This window comes from Lepisma saccharinum, chromosome 1 (assembly GCF_977018435.1).
Source record: "Lepisma saccharinum chromosome 1, izLepSacc3.1, whole genome shotgun sequence".
NCBI classification, from domain to species: domain Eukaryota; kingdom Metazoa; phylum Arthropoda; class Insecta; order Zygentoma; family Lepismatidae; genus Lepisma; species Lepisma saccharinum.
The window spans coordinates 78,748,105-78,762,412 of record NC_139229.1 but is presented as its reverse complement, the minus strand read 5'-3'; the positions used below and the strand labels follow the sequence as shown (position 1 = coordinate 78,762,412).

The 14,308-nt window shown below is 41.6% G+C and overlaps 1 protein-coding gene across 2 annotated transcripts in view; it reads right to left on the bottom strand.

The window, feature by feature from the left end:
• cdi (serine/threonine kinase) overlaps window positions 1-14,308 on the bottom strand; it is a 221,834-nt gene that overhangs the window by 46,851 nt on the left and 160,675 nt on the right. For both annotated transcript variants that reach the window (XM_083133323.1, XM_083133327.1), the window contains exon 3: window positions 14,154-14,202. In XM_083133323.1, the coding sequence (XP_082989449.1) occupies window positions 14,154-14,202 (49 nt within the window). The remainder of the gene's footprint in view (window positions 1-14,153; window positions 14,203-14,308) is intronic.

Genomic DNA, 14,308 nt, shown 5'->3' with positions numbered 1-14,308 from the left:
AAATTTGAATTTCTTCATTGCTAAGCATGTAATGTGTGTAGCTCAGGTTTCAAATTTCAACTGATAATGAGAGTAGATTTTGCAAATATTTTTCGCTTTTCTGTTTTCGTCCAGAAGATCGATTATTGCATTTCCAAGATATCTATCTTATTTTACATTGCTTAAACCTCACCAAATTAATTCGACAACACAAAACGCTGGTTATTTGCACCACGATGATCTATCAATGAATGAATTTCATTTATTTTTCTTCGCGACCTTTGGCTAATTGCGAAGATGAGAATGAATGGTGATAAGATGAAATAGATGAACGGACAATCACACACAAAGTCCCATAGGGAATTATACTGGCCATGGGTCCAGACGCCAGAGCCTCACTAGTCTGCAAAATGCAGTTACGGGTGTACTGCGTGGTAGAGAGGTTGCCATTTTGGTATTTTGGGTATAGGCCACCCCACACCCCACGACGCTCTATCGCTCGTGTCCTTATAAATCTGATATACAGTGTGGTAATTGTTCTAATCTTGACACGAGCGTACTTGGGAGAGTCTGCCGTTACTGCCGAGGACGGACCCTTCGTCAGCATTTGATTGTTTTTGTACCCTTCCAAGCCAAGCATAGTTTTCTTAAATATATGCCCTCCATTCAGGCTTGTCTTGAAAACCTGTACAGACCAGTTAAATGTCGAGAGCGAAACTAAGAAGTGCTGATAGACGTGGAATTGCTGGCATCTGGTTTCGGCACGGCAAGAAATGGGACCACGCATCGGCGACCCTGCCAAGTGAAACACTCATCTTCTTCACGAGCGATGAAAGACGTTCGGTGCACCCGGTCGCCAAGACGCCGCCCACCAGCTCCTGGCACACAAGGAGTTTCATCACAAGGTAGGCGCAAATCACTGTACTTTTCACTTTCCCCAAATAGAACAGAAAAAAATAAAAACAATCTGTGTAGTTCTCTTGGGAATGAATTCCCAGATTTCTGCAAATCTCACGTTTCAGCCATTTTTGGAGCGACCGTGCGAATGGTCTGCAACTACTCGCAGCTCACAACAGTTTTGTTCTTCCAACGAGCACTACACATAATGCTTCCCAGGAAAACTACATGTTAGGTAGGAGACCCAAACTGTGAATTTTGAATTTATTTGAATTTCCTTGTGCGAGCCGTTGGCTGTACGCACTACATGATGATTCACATTGGTTGTTCATTTGACACATGTATGAATAATATGAAAAACTAAACAAAAATAAAACACATACTTATATTGCACAATGCTGGATCCACAGTACACGTATTACAAGCTAGGATCACTTTGTGCGGTTTCTTCGTTCTTTTCGTTGTCCGCTATCGCCTTTCCTCGTAGTTCCCTCACTTCCCACAAATACCTCCCCACTCGTTGCACTATCTCACTTATGATTCCTCTTCTATCTTCTACTACTTCCATTATTTCCCTCCCTGTTACGTTCTTAACCCACTTGTCTCGCAAATCACGCGTAGCGGAGCACGCAGAGAGCAGGTGCTCGTCAGTCTCTCCCTCCCAGCACAAACATCATATAGTTTCCCCGGCTTCATTCTTAATTTTTACTTGTTTCCAACCACCCAGTCTGAACCATGCTAACCCTACCCTTCTTTTTTGCCTACCAAATGTATGCAATTTGCTTTCCCCCCATTCCCTTGATATAAAATGATCCCTTAGTGAAGTCTTCGTCTGACAATCTGCTAGTATTTCTTGTCTGTCTATGTCCAGAAGTCTCTCTCTCGAATTTGATTTTCAACTGATGTATCTACCCTACCTCCCGCTTCCCACACCCACCCCATCCCAATAGAGTTCAACATGTTTTTTATATCCCTCCCCAAATTCCGTGTATTTTCTTCTCTTACTTGCATTATCAGACACTGAAGCCAATACTTTAAAGCTCTCATCCGAGCTTGTACTGTCTCTCAGTTTAGACCTAATTCTTTAAGTACCCCACAATTGGCAGTGCTTCTACTTACTCACATCACTTTTTGTAAAATTCTGTTTGAATGCTTGCGACTGTGCTCCCCTCTCTTCAACCCCATAGTTCATGGTTCCTGAAACTATTGACTTGTACAAACTCTGAATCACTGAGAACGGCATTTGAGGTACTTTACTTATTGTTGGTATTACTTGGTATATTGCGAGCTTCGCTTTGCTTTTTCTTGTCTGTATGTGTTGCGTCCAACTTCGAGTCATAGAGAAAGTTACTCCTAGGTATGTGAAACGCTTGACAGGTTCAATTACTCCCCCCCCCCCCCGTAATTCCATTTTTCTTGTTTTCTGAAAGTATAGCCTACCCATTTTTGAAAGCCATGATTTTAGTTGTTTTTTTTATGTTAACGGTCATTTTGTATTTTTGGCACCCCTCGTATATGCTATTTAGTCCCCTTTGTAGCACCTCTATTGTCTCCGACATGATGACTATATCGTCCGCATACAAGAGTGACGTGCGCTGATTCGAGTCTCCTGGAGGAAAGGAAAGCGTAACAACTTTTCTCTTGAGATTTCGGCCAGTGTATGGGACCGGTGGCCACCCACCATCGCGAGGAAATTGGGGAGCTTAATGAATAGCGCAATAGAAATTTACAACGACTGGAGATTTGTCGTGCCGACCACACGTCACTCTTGTAACGGATTGGATGATCTTCCCACCTCTGCTGAGACATGTGGAAGTGAGGCACGTAGGCCTTGGCCCTCAAGGTTGTTCCGTCACGAGTTATTATTATTTTTACTATTATATTAATAGCACACCATCCTCAAGAATGCAATTCACATAAATAACACACGTTATAGGGTTGAACAGGAAAGTATGTGCCACTTTATCTGAACAGCGGTAAACATTATCTTTCTAAGCACTATAATATTTGAGGTGTGTATAAGTTCCAAAGTTTAGGACCATTCTAGGCTCAGATAGGCTGGTCGGAATTGGACTTACAGTTTCTAGTGGGATTCGAACCATTGTGAAATGTGCCTCCACCAGGGATTAAACTCGGGACACCTTGATTACAAAGCGAAAGAGTTTCCAATACGCCATCGAAGAGCCGCGGAAATACGTCAGTAATGGGTTCCTCAACATATGAAAATAACCGTTACATAAGGCAGAAACTCATAACATATGTGGATTTCTGCTTTATTGCCTACGCAAAAGCAGCAAAACACACACAAGATGCAACTACTGGTAAATGTATTCTATCCACTAACCCATTCCCAAAATGAGACCGTGACAGCAAGGACGTATTTAGAGGGAAATCCAAGGGGTCCGGACCCCCTCCCCCGAAAGATTTAGCAAGTACGTACATTAAATAATGAAAAATACATTATTTTAGCCTTTGTTGTATAATTTCATCTAAACTTATTGGAAGACAAGGATTATATTGGGATCATACTGCTTTGAATGACAGGAAGGACGTATTTAGGGGGTCTGGACACCTCCCCCACCTGAAATACTTATTAAGTACGAAAATTAAATGAAAATATACTCGTTTGGCATTTCTTGTATAATTTCCTCTGAACTTATCAGAAGACAGGGATTATATTGGGATCATACGGCTTTGAAGGACAGGAAGGACGTATTTAGGGGGTCCAAGGGTGCGGACCCCTCCAAAAAGACTTACGAAGTACGAAAATTAAGTAATAATGAAAATATTAGCATTTGTTGCATAATCGATGGTTATTAATTTTCTTTAAATTTTTTAGAAGGCAAGGATTATATTGGGATCATACGGCTTAGAATGACATTACAAAGAAGATTTATGTACACTACTACTCAATATGCATAAAATATTAATCAGAAACTTACTTTTCTCCAACTACATGTGGCATCATTTTTGTTATTCGATAAATATTCAATTATTCATCTATTTGACATTAATTTCATTGTCAGGGCACTTGTTTTTATGTAAATTATTCCGATCTTAACTACAGATAAGCTACGTAATGAATATGCGCTGTTATACCTCTATTCTTCTACAGTCTTTTACCTATTCGTGTAATAATAATATAATATTAATTTATGTATTGTAATTAGTATTAATTTTATTGAATATAATTATTTAAATTTAAACACTTATTATTATTATTATTAGCCCCCCCCAAAAAAAAACATATTTCTAGATACGTGTCTACGTGACAGCTACATCAAACAGGAGTGCGAACACTATTCTCGGCATGAGATGAGGTCACCCCTAAGGGAAGAGTGCTTATGTAGAATAAACTGCAAGTGCACTTCTACCCACTTTGGTACACTATGATCAACGATTCGGGCTCAACCCAGGACAAACACTGTAACCTTTCTTCCCATCCGACTTACACTAGCCGAAGTTACAAGATTTCGATGTATGTCATCATGAAGTCTGGCCCGTCTGTCACTATTCTACGATTGCCACACGAGAAACAACAGAGGGTCACCAGATGCCCCGATGACCCCGCAATGGAATGCCAAACATCTGAACCTTCCACCGACGCAGGATACCACGTTTAAATTCTTCAATGAACGGGGGGTGGGATCCTCCGTGGGGCTTTCACCAATAAAAATCGTGCGCATATTTTCACAGTTTCAGAGAATACCTTGGGGAACTAGGACGGAACACTAGCATCTCTGGGATCCTCATTACTCCCCCCCTCAACTTCTTTTGCATGCGATTTCGAAGTGCTTGGGATATGCGCTTCCTCTCAAGCACCATGTTTATCTCGTCACGTGATTACGTCCACATTACCATGGAGACAATATGACGTTAGAAGGCTGCAATATCCGGTTCTATTCGGAACAATGGATTGGGTAACTTCGTTCTCACCTGTTGCCTCTTGCGTGACTATACTTTAGGGCCAAACAGCACTTTATCCGAATCCGAATATTATAAGCGTTTCACGGCATCCAAAGGGATGAACCAATTGCTGACACCGTCAACAACGAATGAGCATTTCATATGGCCATAAAACCTTGAATGTGCTCTAATATAACATTGATACTGGTTTCGGTGAAGTGGTCGGCGTGATACACCACGACACAAAATACCTCAAGTTCGAACCCTGATGAGGCATTGTGATTGTCATTATTCATGCTTCCCCGATGACGTGGCGGTAACTTAGTCACCTTGTAATCAAGGGATCCCGCGTTCGATACCCGGTGGAGGCACATAGTGGTTCAGATCCTAAACTGTAGATCCAGTCCCAGTTAGGCTTTGTGAGCATGAAGTGGGCTTGATTATTAATTCTAACGTCCCGATTACCCCAAGAGGCATAAAAGCAACGCAAAATAACCAAACTATAAATAGTACATTTCATTGGTCTTGTGTATTATCACAGATAAGGTATTATGATATTATTAACGTGTGGAAATGAGCCACGTTAATATTATTGCAAACTGTATCCCTCTATAACTTTTAAATATGATTTATGTGGCAATTCCCTCTTGATAGTACTAGACATAGTGGAGATATTGATGGCCACTTCCACGCTATCAATTAAACGAGGCCCACATATAATTAATTTTGTTTTGACATTGCAAATCATGTAGAAAAGTGACAACCTGAAAAATGCAATCTCTGCTACTGTGATATAATCTTTTTAAAGTGAAAATTTAACTTCTTACGAATAATACACCCAACCACTTTCACAGTTAAAATTCTTTCGTAACTGTTTTTTCTGCCATTTGTCTTTGCTTTTATCTTTCCTAAAAAATTGCGATCTTTGAGATTGTGTGTTGCAAAGGATGGTTGCCGAAATCCATCCGTTACAGCGTATGTCTATAATTAGATAAATTTTATTGCTAGACTGTTTCACCAGTCCCTTTCTACGGACACCAAAATGTCAACCTTCCTTCCACGTAGTACATCTTGGACTGTGTTTTGCAGACTGGCGAGGCCCTGGCGTCTGGATTCACGGCCAGTATATTCCTCTGTGAGGCTTGTGTTGTGTGCTGCCCTATCATTCATGTCATCACCATTCATGCTCATCTTCGCGATTAGTCGAAAGCGGCAGAAAACCGATGTAAAAGAAAACAATCTGCCAAGTCCAGCAATATGCACGTGAAGTCCACACACTACACAGCCAAACATTGCACTACTCCCCAACCACTTGAAGAAAGAAGATTATATCTGACGATTTGTGGCAACCCCTCAGATCAGAAGGGAACAGACGAACACTCTAGCTCCATACAAATACGTCTCTCCCCATTTCTCCCACAAGAGGACACCATCACGTGACCAAAGATGATTCGTTTCCCAATCCGGTCGCCCTTCCCTTCCACCCTACCATTCTACTTTCACGTTAATACATCCATGTCAACTCCAACAACACAATGTCAAGATATTAGCGGACCGCTGCAGTTTCCGAGCTCGAGGGGACGGGAAAAAAAAATCAAACTGTCTGAGGGGGGTCGCTCCCTCGCTTTAGCTGAGAAATTAAATGCCACGACTTGGTTCCCACATCAAACCCCTCTCAACCCCACGAGTTTCAAGTGGTGCCAACTCGCTCTTGACTTGACATTAAAAAAAGACTCGACATATTGGGTTGTTTTGCTTCTTGGGAGATTTCACATAGTGTGTTTGAACTGTGAGAAAGACAAACCACTGAAGGGGGAGACAGGGGGGGGGGGGTACTTGAGTCTTAATCGTGGTTCCAAATGCATGACCTTTGACACACTGCCTGATATAAAGTCAAGAGCACTCCAATTCTAGCCAGCTCTCCAGCCAGTTCAAGAGAGTGCGTTTATTACTAATCTAGCCTTTATAAAACCTGTCGTATCGGAATAACTGAGAAATCAAACGTGTTGCATCTAGGGATTGTCTACCCTTTTTCAGTCTCGTCAATATTTATAAACACACGTCTCGTCTTGAAGAGCAGTCACGGTTTCGTCTCGAATATATATAAATATGTTTCATCCTTCTTTTCAAACTTGCAGTTTTTTTTCTTGAGGGAACGGAGGCGGTGTGTGAGAGAGGCTGTACATTGGAACCTGTCACTACTGTATGGATGATAGAAACAGATCTTGAAGACAAAGGATAAGAAAGTGGTTGACGTTATGTTATCAACGCGCACCACAAAATACGTTTAATACTGGGAGAAACTACATCTACTGCAGACTGGAAGACGATTCTCTAATCCAACCAACGATCTTCCTCGCCTATTCCACGATCATGCGAGTTCACAGGTCGCGTGGGTATCGCCTGCACGCCACGCGAGTGAACCCCATCCCCGCCGACCGATTGCTTCCCACACTTTCTCCGGCGGACCGATCTACTTTCTCCAAGGTCGCGGCGGGGAAAAGTCTCCCGGAACATCAGAAACGAGATCCTTTTTGTTTCCCGAAACAGATTCAGGCTGGAACGGGACGTCGAGCTTACTTCATTCGGAACGAGCCGCGACGAATGTTCTACAAGGTCTAAGCTAATTTAATTTGCCTGCTTCCAGAATGCAGCAACGTTCATTTCCACATCTTATTTGCGGTAATCTGCTTGTCGGAAAGATAACCTGGCGTAGTAGTGTTTCATTCTTGTGGACCTTGAACCTCCAGAAACTTTCTCGTTTCGCTTCGAATGTCTCCCTGATAAGGGAGTCTCAGGAAATATTTTGTAAGGGAGGATTTGATTTGATATCCCACGTTTGGCTAATCGCGGCGACTTTGAGGATGAAATGTGAAGGGACACTCACAAAGAACACCCGTCGGGATTCGAACCTGGGACCCCTGGCTTCGTAGCGCGCTGTGTTAACCACTCCGCTTGCAAGCGAGGAGTCGCGTGGTTGACATGATATTGATAAACTAATTTTATTGCTTTATTGGGGTTGTACGGTGGTGATCTTTTCTCAAGACACCCAAATGTCAACCTCACTTCCACCCTGGATTGCATTTTGCAGACTAGCGAGGCTCTGGCGTCTGACCCATGGCCAGTACAATTCTCTATGGGAATTTTGTTTTGTGCTGTCCATTTTAGATTTTTTTGTTGTTTTAAGTCTACTTTATGCACAGAAAGGCTAATCGGGACTGGACCTACAGTTTAAAGTGGAATCCGAACCACTGTGACATGTACCTCCAACGGGTATTGAACCCGGAACCCCTTGATTATGCTATATATTTCTGTTTGTGAATTGTCCCTTCATGTAGATCATCTTATCACCAGTCATCATCATCTTCGCAAATAGCCAAAAGTTGCAGAAAAGCGAAGTAAAACAAACTAAATCCATCAATCATTTTTTTTATTATTATTGTTGTTAGTAGTAGTAGTAGTAGTAGTAGTAAGTCCTTGCGGAGAGGCTTCTACTAGTTCCACCAGGTTTTATAAAGTAATGCATTGAAATAAATGGTTATAGGATCCTATTTATATTGTGTTATGAATATTTACACGCCTCGTTCAAGCTATTCCTCCAAACTTTCAAAGTTAGGGGGGAAATTTAGGCGCGAAGTTTACATTCACACTCTTCAAGACTTAAAAGCCTCATAGAACCATTTATTCTTTGGTTTATAAGCGGTAGATCATGACAACATGAAGGTTCTGACATTCGATCTAACGCACTGTTTACCTTAGTCATTATGTTGAAATCAGTGTCATGTGCGAATTCAAGTTCTTGACTATCTATGACACGTGGTTCTATGCTATGAAGGAAGGGAGAAGACTTGTAAATGCCCTTTATAAGTGGTTAGACACACCCATTTTGTTTCGTCTCAGCGTCTGAAAGGAAGCTACATTGCCATACCAACTGCAGCCAGATCGGAGTCCAGAAACACATCGTTTTACTGAAACGAACATTTCTTTTATTGACTACTTTTAATCAATTTTTCCTCTGTCTTTTAGTCCCTGTGCTTCGCAGATAGGATAGAATACTAATTAACCTAACTTTATCAAACAGGCAGAATAATAAGGTTCTTGGTTCTTCTAAATTGAAATCAACGATGGCAATCATCTCCACGGATGGGGGGGGGGGGGGGGGGGTAGACCGGATTCAACTTCTCTGACGCCCGTGCTCGCCGATTGTCTGGACCATAGCACCGAGCACATGCGAAATATAAACAGTTGCTAAAGCTATAAGGAAAGGAGTGAAAGCCTTGGAATGTAAAGATACAGCAACAAATAAAACTAAGATGCTTATAGACGCGCGCACAACCACCAAAGAAGATGCAGGATGGTCGCCAATATCCTGAGACATAAAGGAATAATGAAAACTGCAGTAATTGAAGAAAAATGCACTGGCAGGCCGAGGATGGAGACAAAGAAATCGCTCAAGATGAGAACTGCGGAAGCTAAAGAGAAATGAAGACATTTGCGGGAGACAGGAACTAATGGGGAAATGCAACAAAGTAAGAAAATAAACAAGTTCCACGGCATATCCTTCTGTAAATACGATCGCAAGGGGAACAAAGAAAAAAGGAAGAAAGAAGGAGAAAACGTGAAGCGAATAGGAAAATGCTGCGGGACAGGGGAGTAAAACTTTCAAATGGAAAAGTGATCTTGAGCAAATCAACCACAGGGTTGAGGACTTCTGTGTCGTTCTGTCTCGTCCCGAAATATCAAGTATAAGCACAGTGTCAATGAACCAACTTTAATGACATGTAGAGTAGTGGTGTGCCCAAGGGGGGCTTGATGGGGTTATAACTCCCCTTTAGCCCAGTATTCCTAAAAAAAACGTCAAAAGTAGGAAAATATGACAAAATGAGGGCTGACTACAAGTAAAGTATACATAACTCTTCCCTTTCGAAAATCCAGGGCACGTCACTGTGTAGAGGTAAATTAAAGAAAACAACTTTTGTTGATAACGCCTATCCGTCTGGTGAATTGTTTCGACGCTACGTACCCTCGAAATGGTCGATCTTGTATGTATGCAACCACAATGCAGAAGTTTACATTATAACACAGAAGTTTAAATTATAACACCATTAAGCCTTGTTTCCATGATATGAAAAAACTCACAATATGCTGACCAAGAGAGACATTTTTTTTTTTAAACAAACTAAGCGTAACGTTACAACCTTCTAGCAAGGTCTTCTTCTGACTCTGTACCAAGTACAAAATTTCCCTTGCTAGAAGGTTGAAACGTTACGTTTAGTTTATGTTTTAAAATAAAATAAATTTTTGCCTTGGTCAGCATATTAGTTTTTCAGAAGTTCACAGCTGCCACAAACTCACTAAAGCAGAATTAATTTAAGTATTATTTTAATGTCATACGAGAGTCTCGAACACAATTCTCTTCTAGTCACGATTTTACAGAGGTCTGCCCCGTTCTCGTCTCGATTTTTAATAGACCATCGCTATTGTTTAAATTGCCGTAATAGAAAATAAATTCGGAGTCACACAGACACTCTTCATGTTCCAAGACCAAGTCTGAACGTATGCAATTTTTCAGAATTTTCAATATCAGCGTGGTTTTTCGAAACTGAAAATGTTTTGGGAAAGGGTTTATGAACCAAAACCAAGGTACAAAAGAACCATAATATGGGTACCATCAAACAGCTGAGTACACATCTAAGACTACCAAACCTGCATTCAACAATGTCTAAATACAAAATAATCAGGAATATTCTTCTGGTTGGATGGATTAGTGTCTATTCGTTACATCAGCAGAACTGATCCATACGGTATATGTTGGCAGTCTGCTTCGTTTCGTCCGCATCTGCAAATTTCTGGAGTGCCAGCATTTCAGGCTTACATTATATACCTACAAGAATGTATATAATCTAATATATAATCGCCTGTTCGAACTGAAAATTCCTAGCTGGGGAGATGCTTGGTCGAGTTTCAGGATAGGTGGGGGAATGCTTGTATGGATCAGCATGGACACAAGAAAGAAGGCAGACGGATGTTTATGCAACTTATTCTAGCTGGGGGGATGCTTTTAGGATTGTTTCTTAACTGGGGGATAACATCCCCCCCCTTCGAGCGCTGATACGGAATCTCATTCTCAGTCGCCATTAGTATGGATGGACAATATCAGAAATTTGATATCGCGATATATCTTCAAGAAAATATCGTCACAGACGATACGATATTTTTTCAGTCTCGTGATGTCGGCGATATATCGTCTCCACGATATATATCGCCAAATATCGTGACGATATATAGCTGACACGATGTATCTCGCCAAAATATCGTTAAGAGATATATATATCGTCTAGTTGATATCGCCTGTACGATATTTTCCCAATATCGCGATATATCGTCTAGTTGATATCGCCTGTACGATATTATCCCAATATCGCGATATATCGTCTGGACGATATATATATTGCCCATCACTAGCCATTACCTCCCCCGCCACCCTGTTTTTATCGGTGGGTACACACCAACAATCTCCACTTCCAATGTCGCCTTACCATCTGTTGTTTTCGACCAAGGTTTCTTCCAGTTCCCTCTAACGGCGCAAATGCATTCCACTCCCACCATTATTCGACGAATGCTCGCTCAAAGTCACGTTCTTCCCCTGTTGCGAGAAGGAACAATATACCGTTGGCCTGCTCCGCATTTCTTCACTTCGCCATTTCTCATTCTCCCGAGAAATGCTAACAATGAAACAGAACCAGCTCGACCTCCATGAAACAGCCAGCTCTTGACAGAAGGTTCCTCGTAATGTTGGTGCCGGTGTCGAAGAACGTTTAGCAATTCTCGTTAAAATGTGTAGTCACCATGCCAGCTGCAGTATCTATCTTCCAAGCGCGTGGTGGGTAATTTTATAAGATTTTGTTGCCTCAAAGTGTCAAGCACAGTTAAAGAATTAACATTGTTTGCAGGATCTTGTCCCTAACTGTTGTTCAGCAAGATAAAAATTCTCGAAGCTAAAGCATTTAGCAACAATAATAAATCAACATTCACTAAGCAAAGGGAACATTATAACTGGACGTTCACAATCCAAATATACATAAAAACTCTCCTGTGATTAGCACCGTGTGGGTGAAGGCAATATTATGCTGGGGAATTGTGTGGACAGGGTTCTACACATTCTCACTCTCGTCCATGTTAGATGGTCATTTCACAAGTCATCTGACCTAGTATTCCTGAGAATTTTGTTAGCAACGTAAGCTGACACTTTAAGACAAACCTGCAAACTTTAAATTCAAAGTAGACAAACCTGCAAACTTTAAATTCAATGTGAGAAGCTCTTCAAACGTGTAGTTCCTTTTTCTACATCGAAAAACGACTATCAGTATAGCCATTTTGAATCTAAAGCAAAAAATAAAATTAGAACACTTGTATTTTTGTAATTTGTCCTCCTCCGTGGCCGTGCGGTCTAAGGCGCTGTGCTTTGGGCTCCGACTGCGGGACGGCATGGGTTCGAGTCCGCCTGTGTTCAGTCTCTGGGTTTTCGGCCTGTGTATAGGACCGGTGGCAACCTACCAACGTGAGGAAATTGGGGAGCTACGAGACCCAGTCTCAAAAATATCTATAACGGCTGAGGGTTCGACTTGCTGACTCCACGTCACTCCATTACCGGAAAAAGATCTCCACACCTCTAAGTAGGATCGTGGGAGGGAGACTGACAGTCGGGAGATAGGCAAAGGCCCTTCTAGAGCTTTTGAGTCATGGATCATATTAATATTATTATTATTATTATTATTATTATTTAGGGTCGTTTTATGCCAATTTTGGCTAATTGCGAAGATGAGAATAAGAGATGATGATTTGATGAAATTGATAAGGTACATTAACAAAGAACACCCATGCCTAAGCCGGGACTCGAACCCGGAACCCCTGGCTTCGTAGCGGGCTGTGCTAACCACTCCGCCATGGAGGTCTGTTAACAGCGAAGAGTTAAGGCACCACAATGGTGTAAGACCGATAGCGTTAACGGCATGGGAAATGAAAGCAACGATGAGATAACTAGGTGCGCAGGCACAAAACATCTCGTGAAAAGATGTCCATGACAGAAACCGGGTCCACACCTTGCTTTTACCACAACATAATACCCCGGTCTCATCCTCCGTGATGAAGACTCTACATGCTCAAGAACTGTAATGATGCAGAAATCCCCAGTTTTCAACTTTCAGCACGTCATTTCCACAACACGTAACGGCCGTTCTCCTTTATTTCCCATTAAAAAAAGGGAAAACAAAGCAAAGAGAGCGCTCCAGAAGTTCAAAACGGGATTCCACTTTCCCCTCCCGACGGCTTCATTAGCATTCTCAACGACGCGTTAAAACCCAAAGTGAAAAGCCAGCCAGTGTATTATAAACCAGTACCGGGATTTTTATGTGTGAATTTGATTACTGGGAGACTCCCAGAACTTCCCAGCTAAAATAAATTAATCCCTTGGAGACAAACGCATGTCTCAGAGGGAGGGGCGATACGAATCTGTACAAAGCTCTGCAAGAGTTTGCGGCAATTTGCTGATTACACCCCCCCCCCACCCCGCCACTCGCCTGTGAAAATAAATGTAAGGTCTTTTCTTACAGTATGATGATTTATAGCCCAGCGAAATCATTCTCGTATCGTTGTCACAATTTTTTTTAAAAATCTCACCATTTCGTCTAAGGCAGTGGTTCCCAAAGTGTACGCCGTGGCGGCCTGGGGCACCGCGAAATGTTCCAGTATTTATTTATTGATTCAATGATATGATTTATCCAAATATGTTCTTATTTAGTACTTTTACACATAAAATGTTTCTGAATTTGAAATGTGTATATTTTTAACTTAAGGCAAGCAACCTAACCACACTAACTGAGCGTTGCAGGTGTTAGATCTACATTCTGATTTGAAACGCTAAAGGCGTCGTGAAACGAAAACGTTTGGGAACCTCTGCTCTAAGGAAGAATTCATGCACTAATAGGGGATGAGCGTAATCAATAAGACTTAGATGGGTAGGACATGTGGCACGAATGGGAAAGAAAAGCTTACAGAATTCTTGTTGGGAAACCTGTAGGTAAGAGACCTGTAGGATGGCCAAGACGATAATGGAGGGATAACGTTGAGATGGACCTGAAGGAAATCGGTAAGGATGGAAAAGATTGATCTTGCCCAGGATGGAAGGGTTGTGTTGCTGAAGTCATACACCTTTGGGTTTAAGAATGTTAGAGCTAGTTGGTTACTTTAGCGAGATCGAGGGATAAAAATTGATATTTTGTTCATTTATGAGTAGGTGTGGTATCGAGACGAGTTAATTATAGTATACATAGAATATTGAGTTGTAATAAAAAGATAAACATAATACTTACTTCAGTCAGCGCGTGTAGCTGCCCCTCGTGGACGCAAACACCCATGAACCTGAAAGACAAGAAAACACGCGTAATTTATTACATACATAAACGAGGGAGGAACTCCACAACATTTTAAATTGGCAATGTAGCTTCGTTTGTTATCGACAGACAAT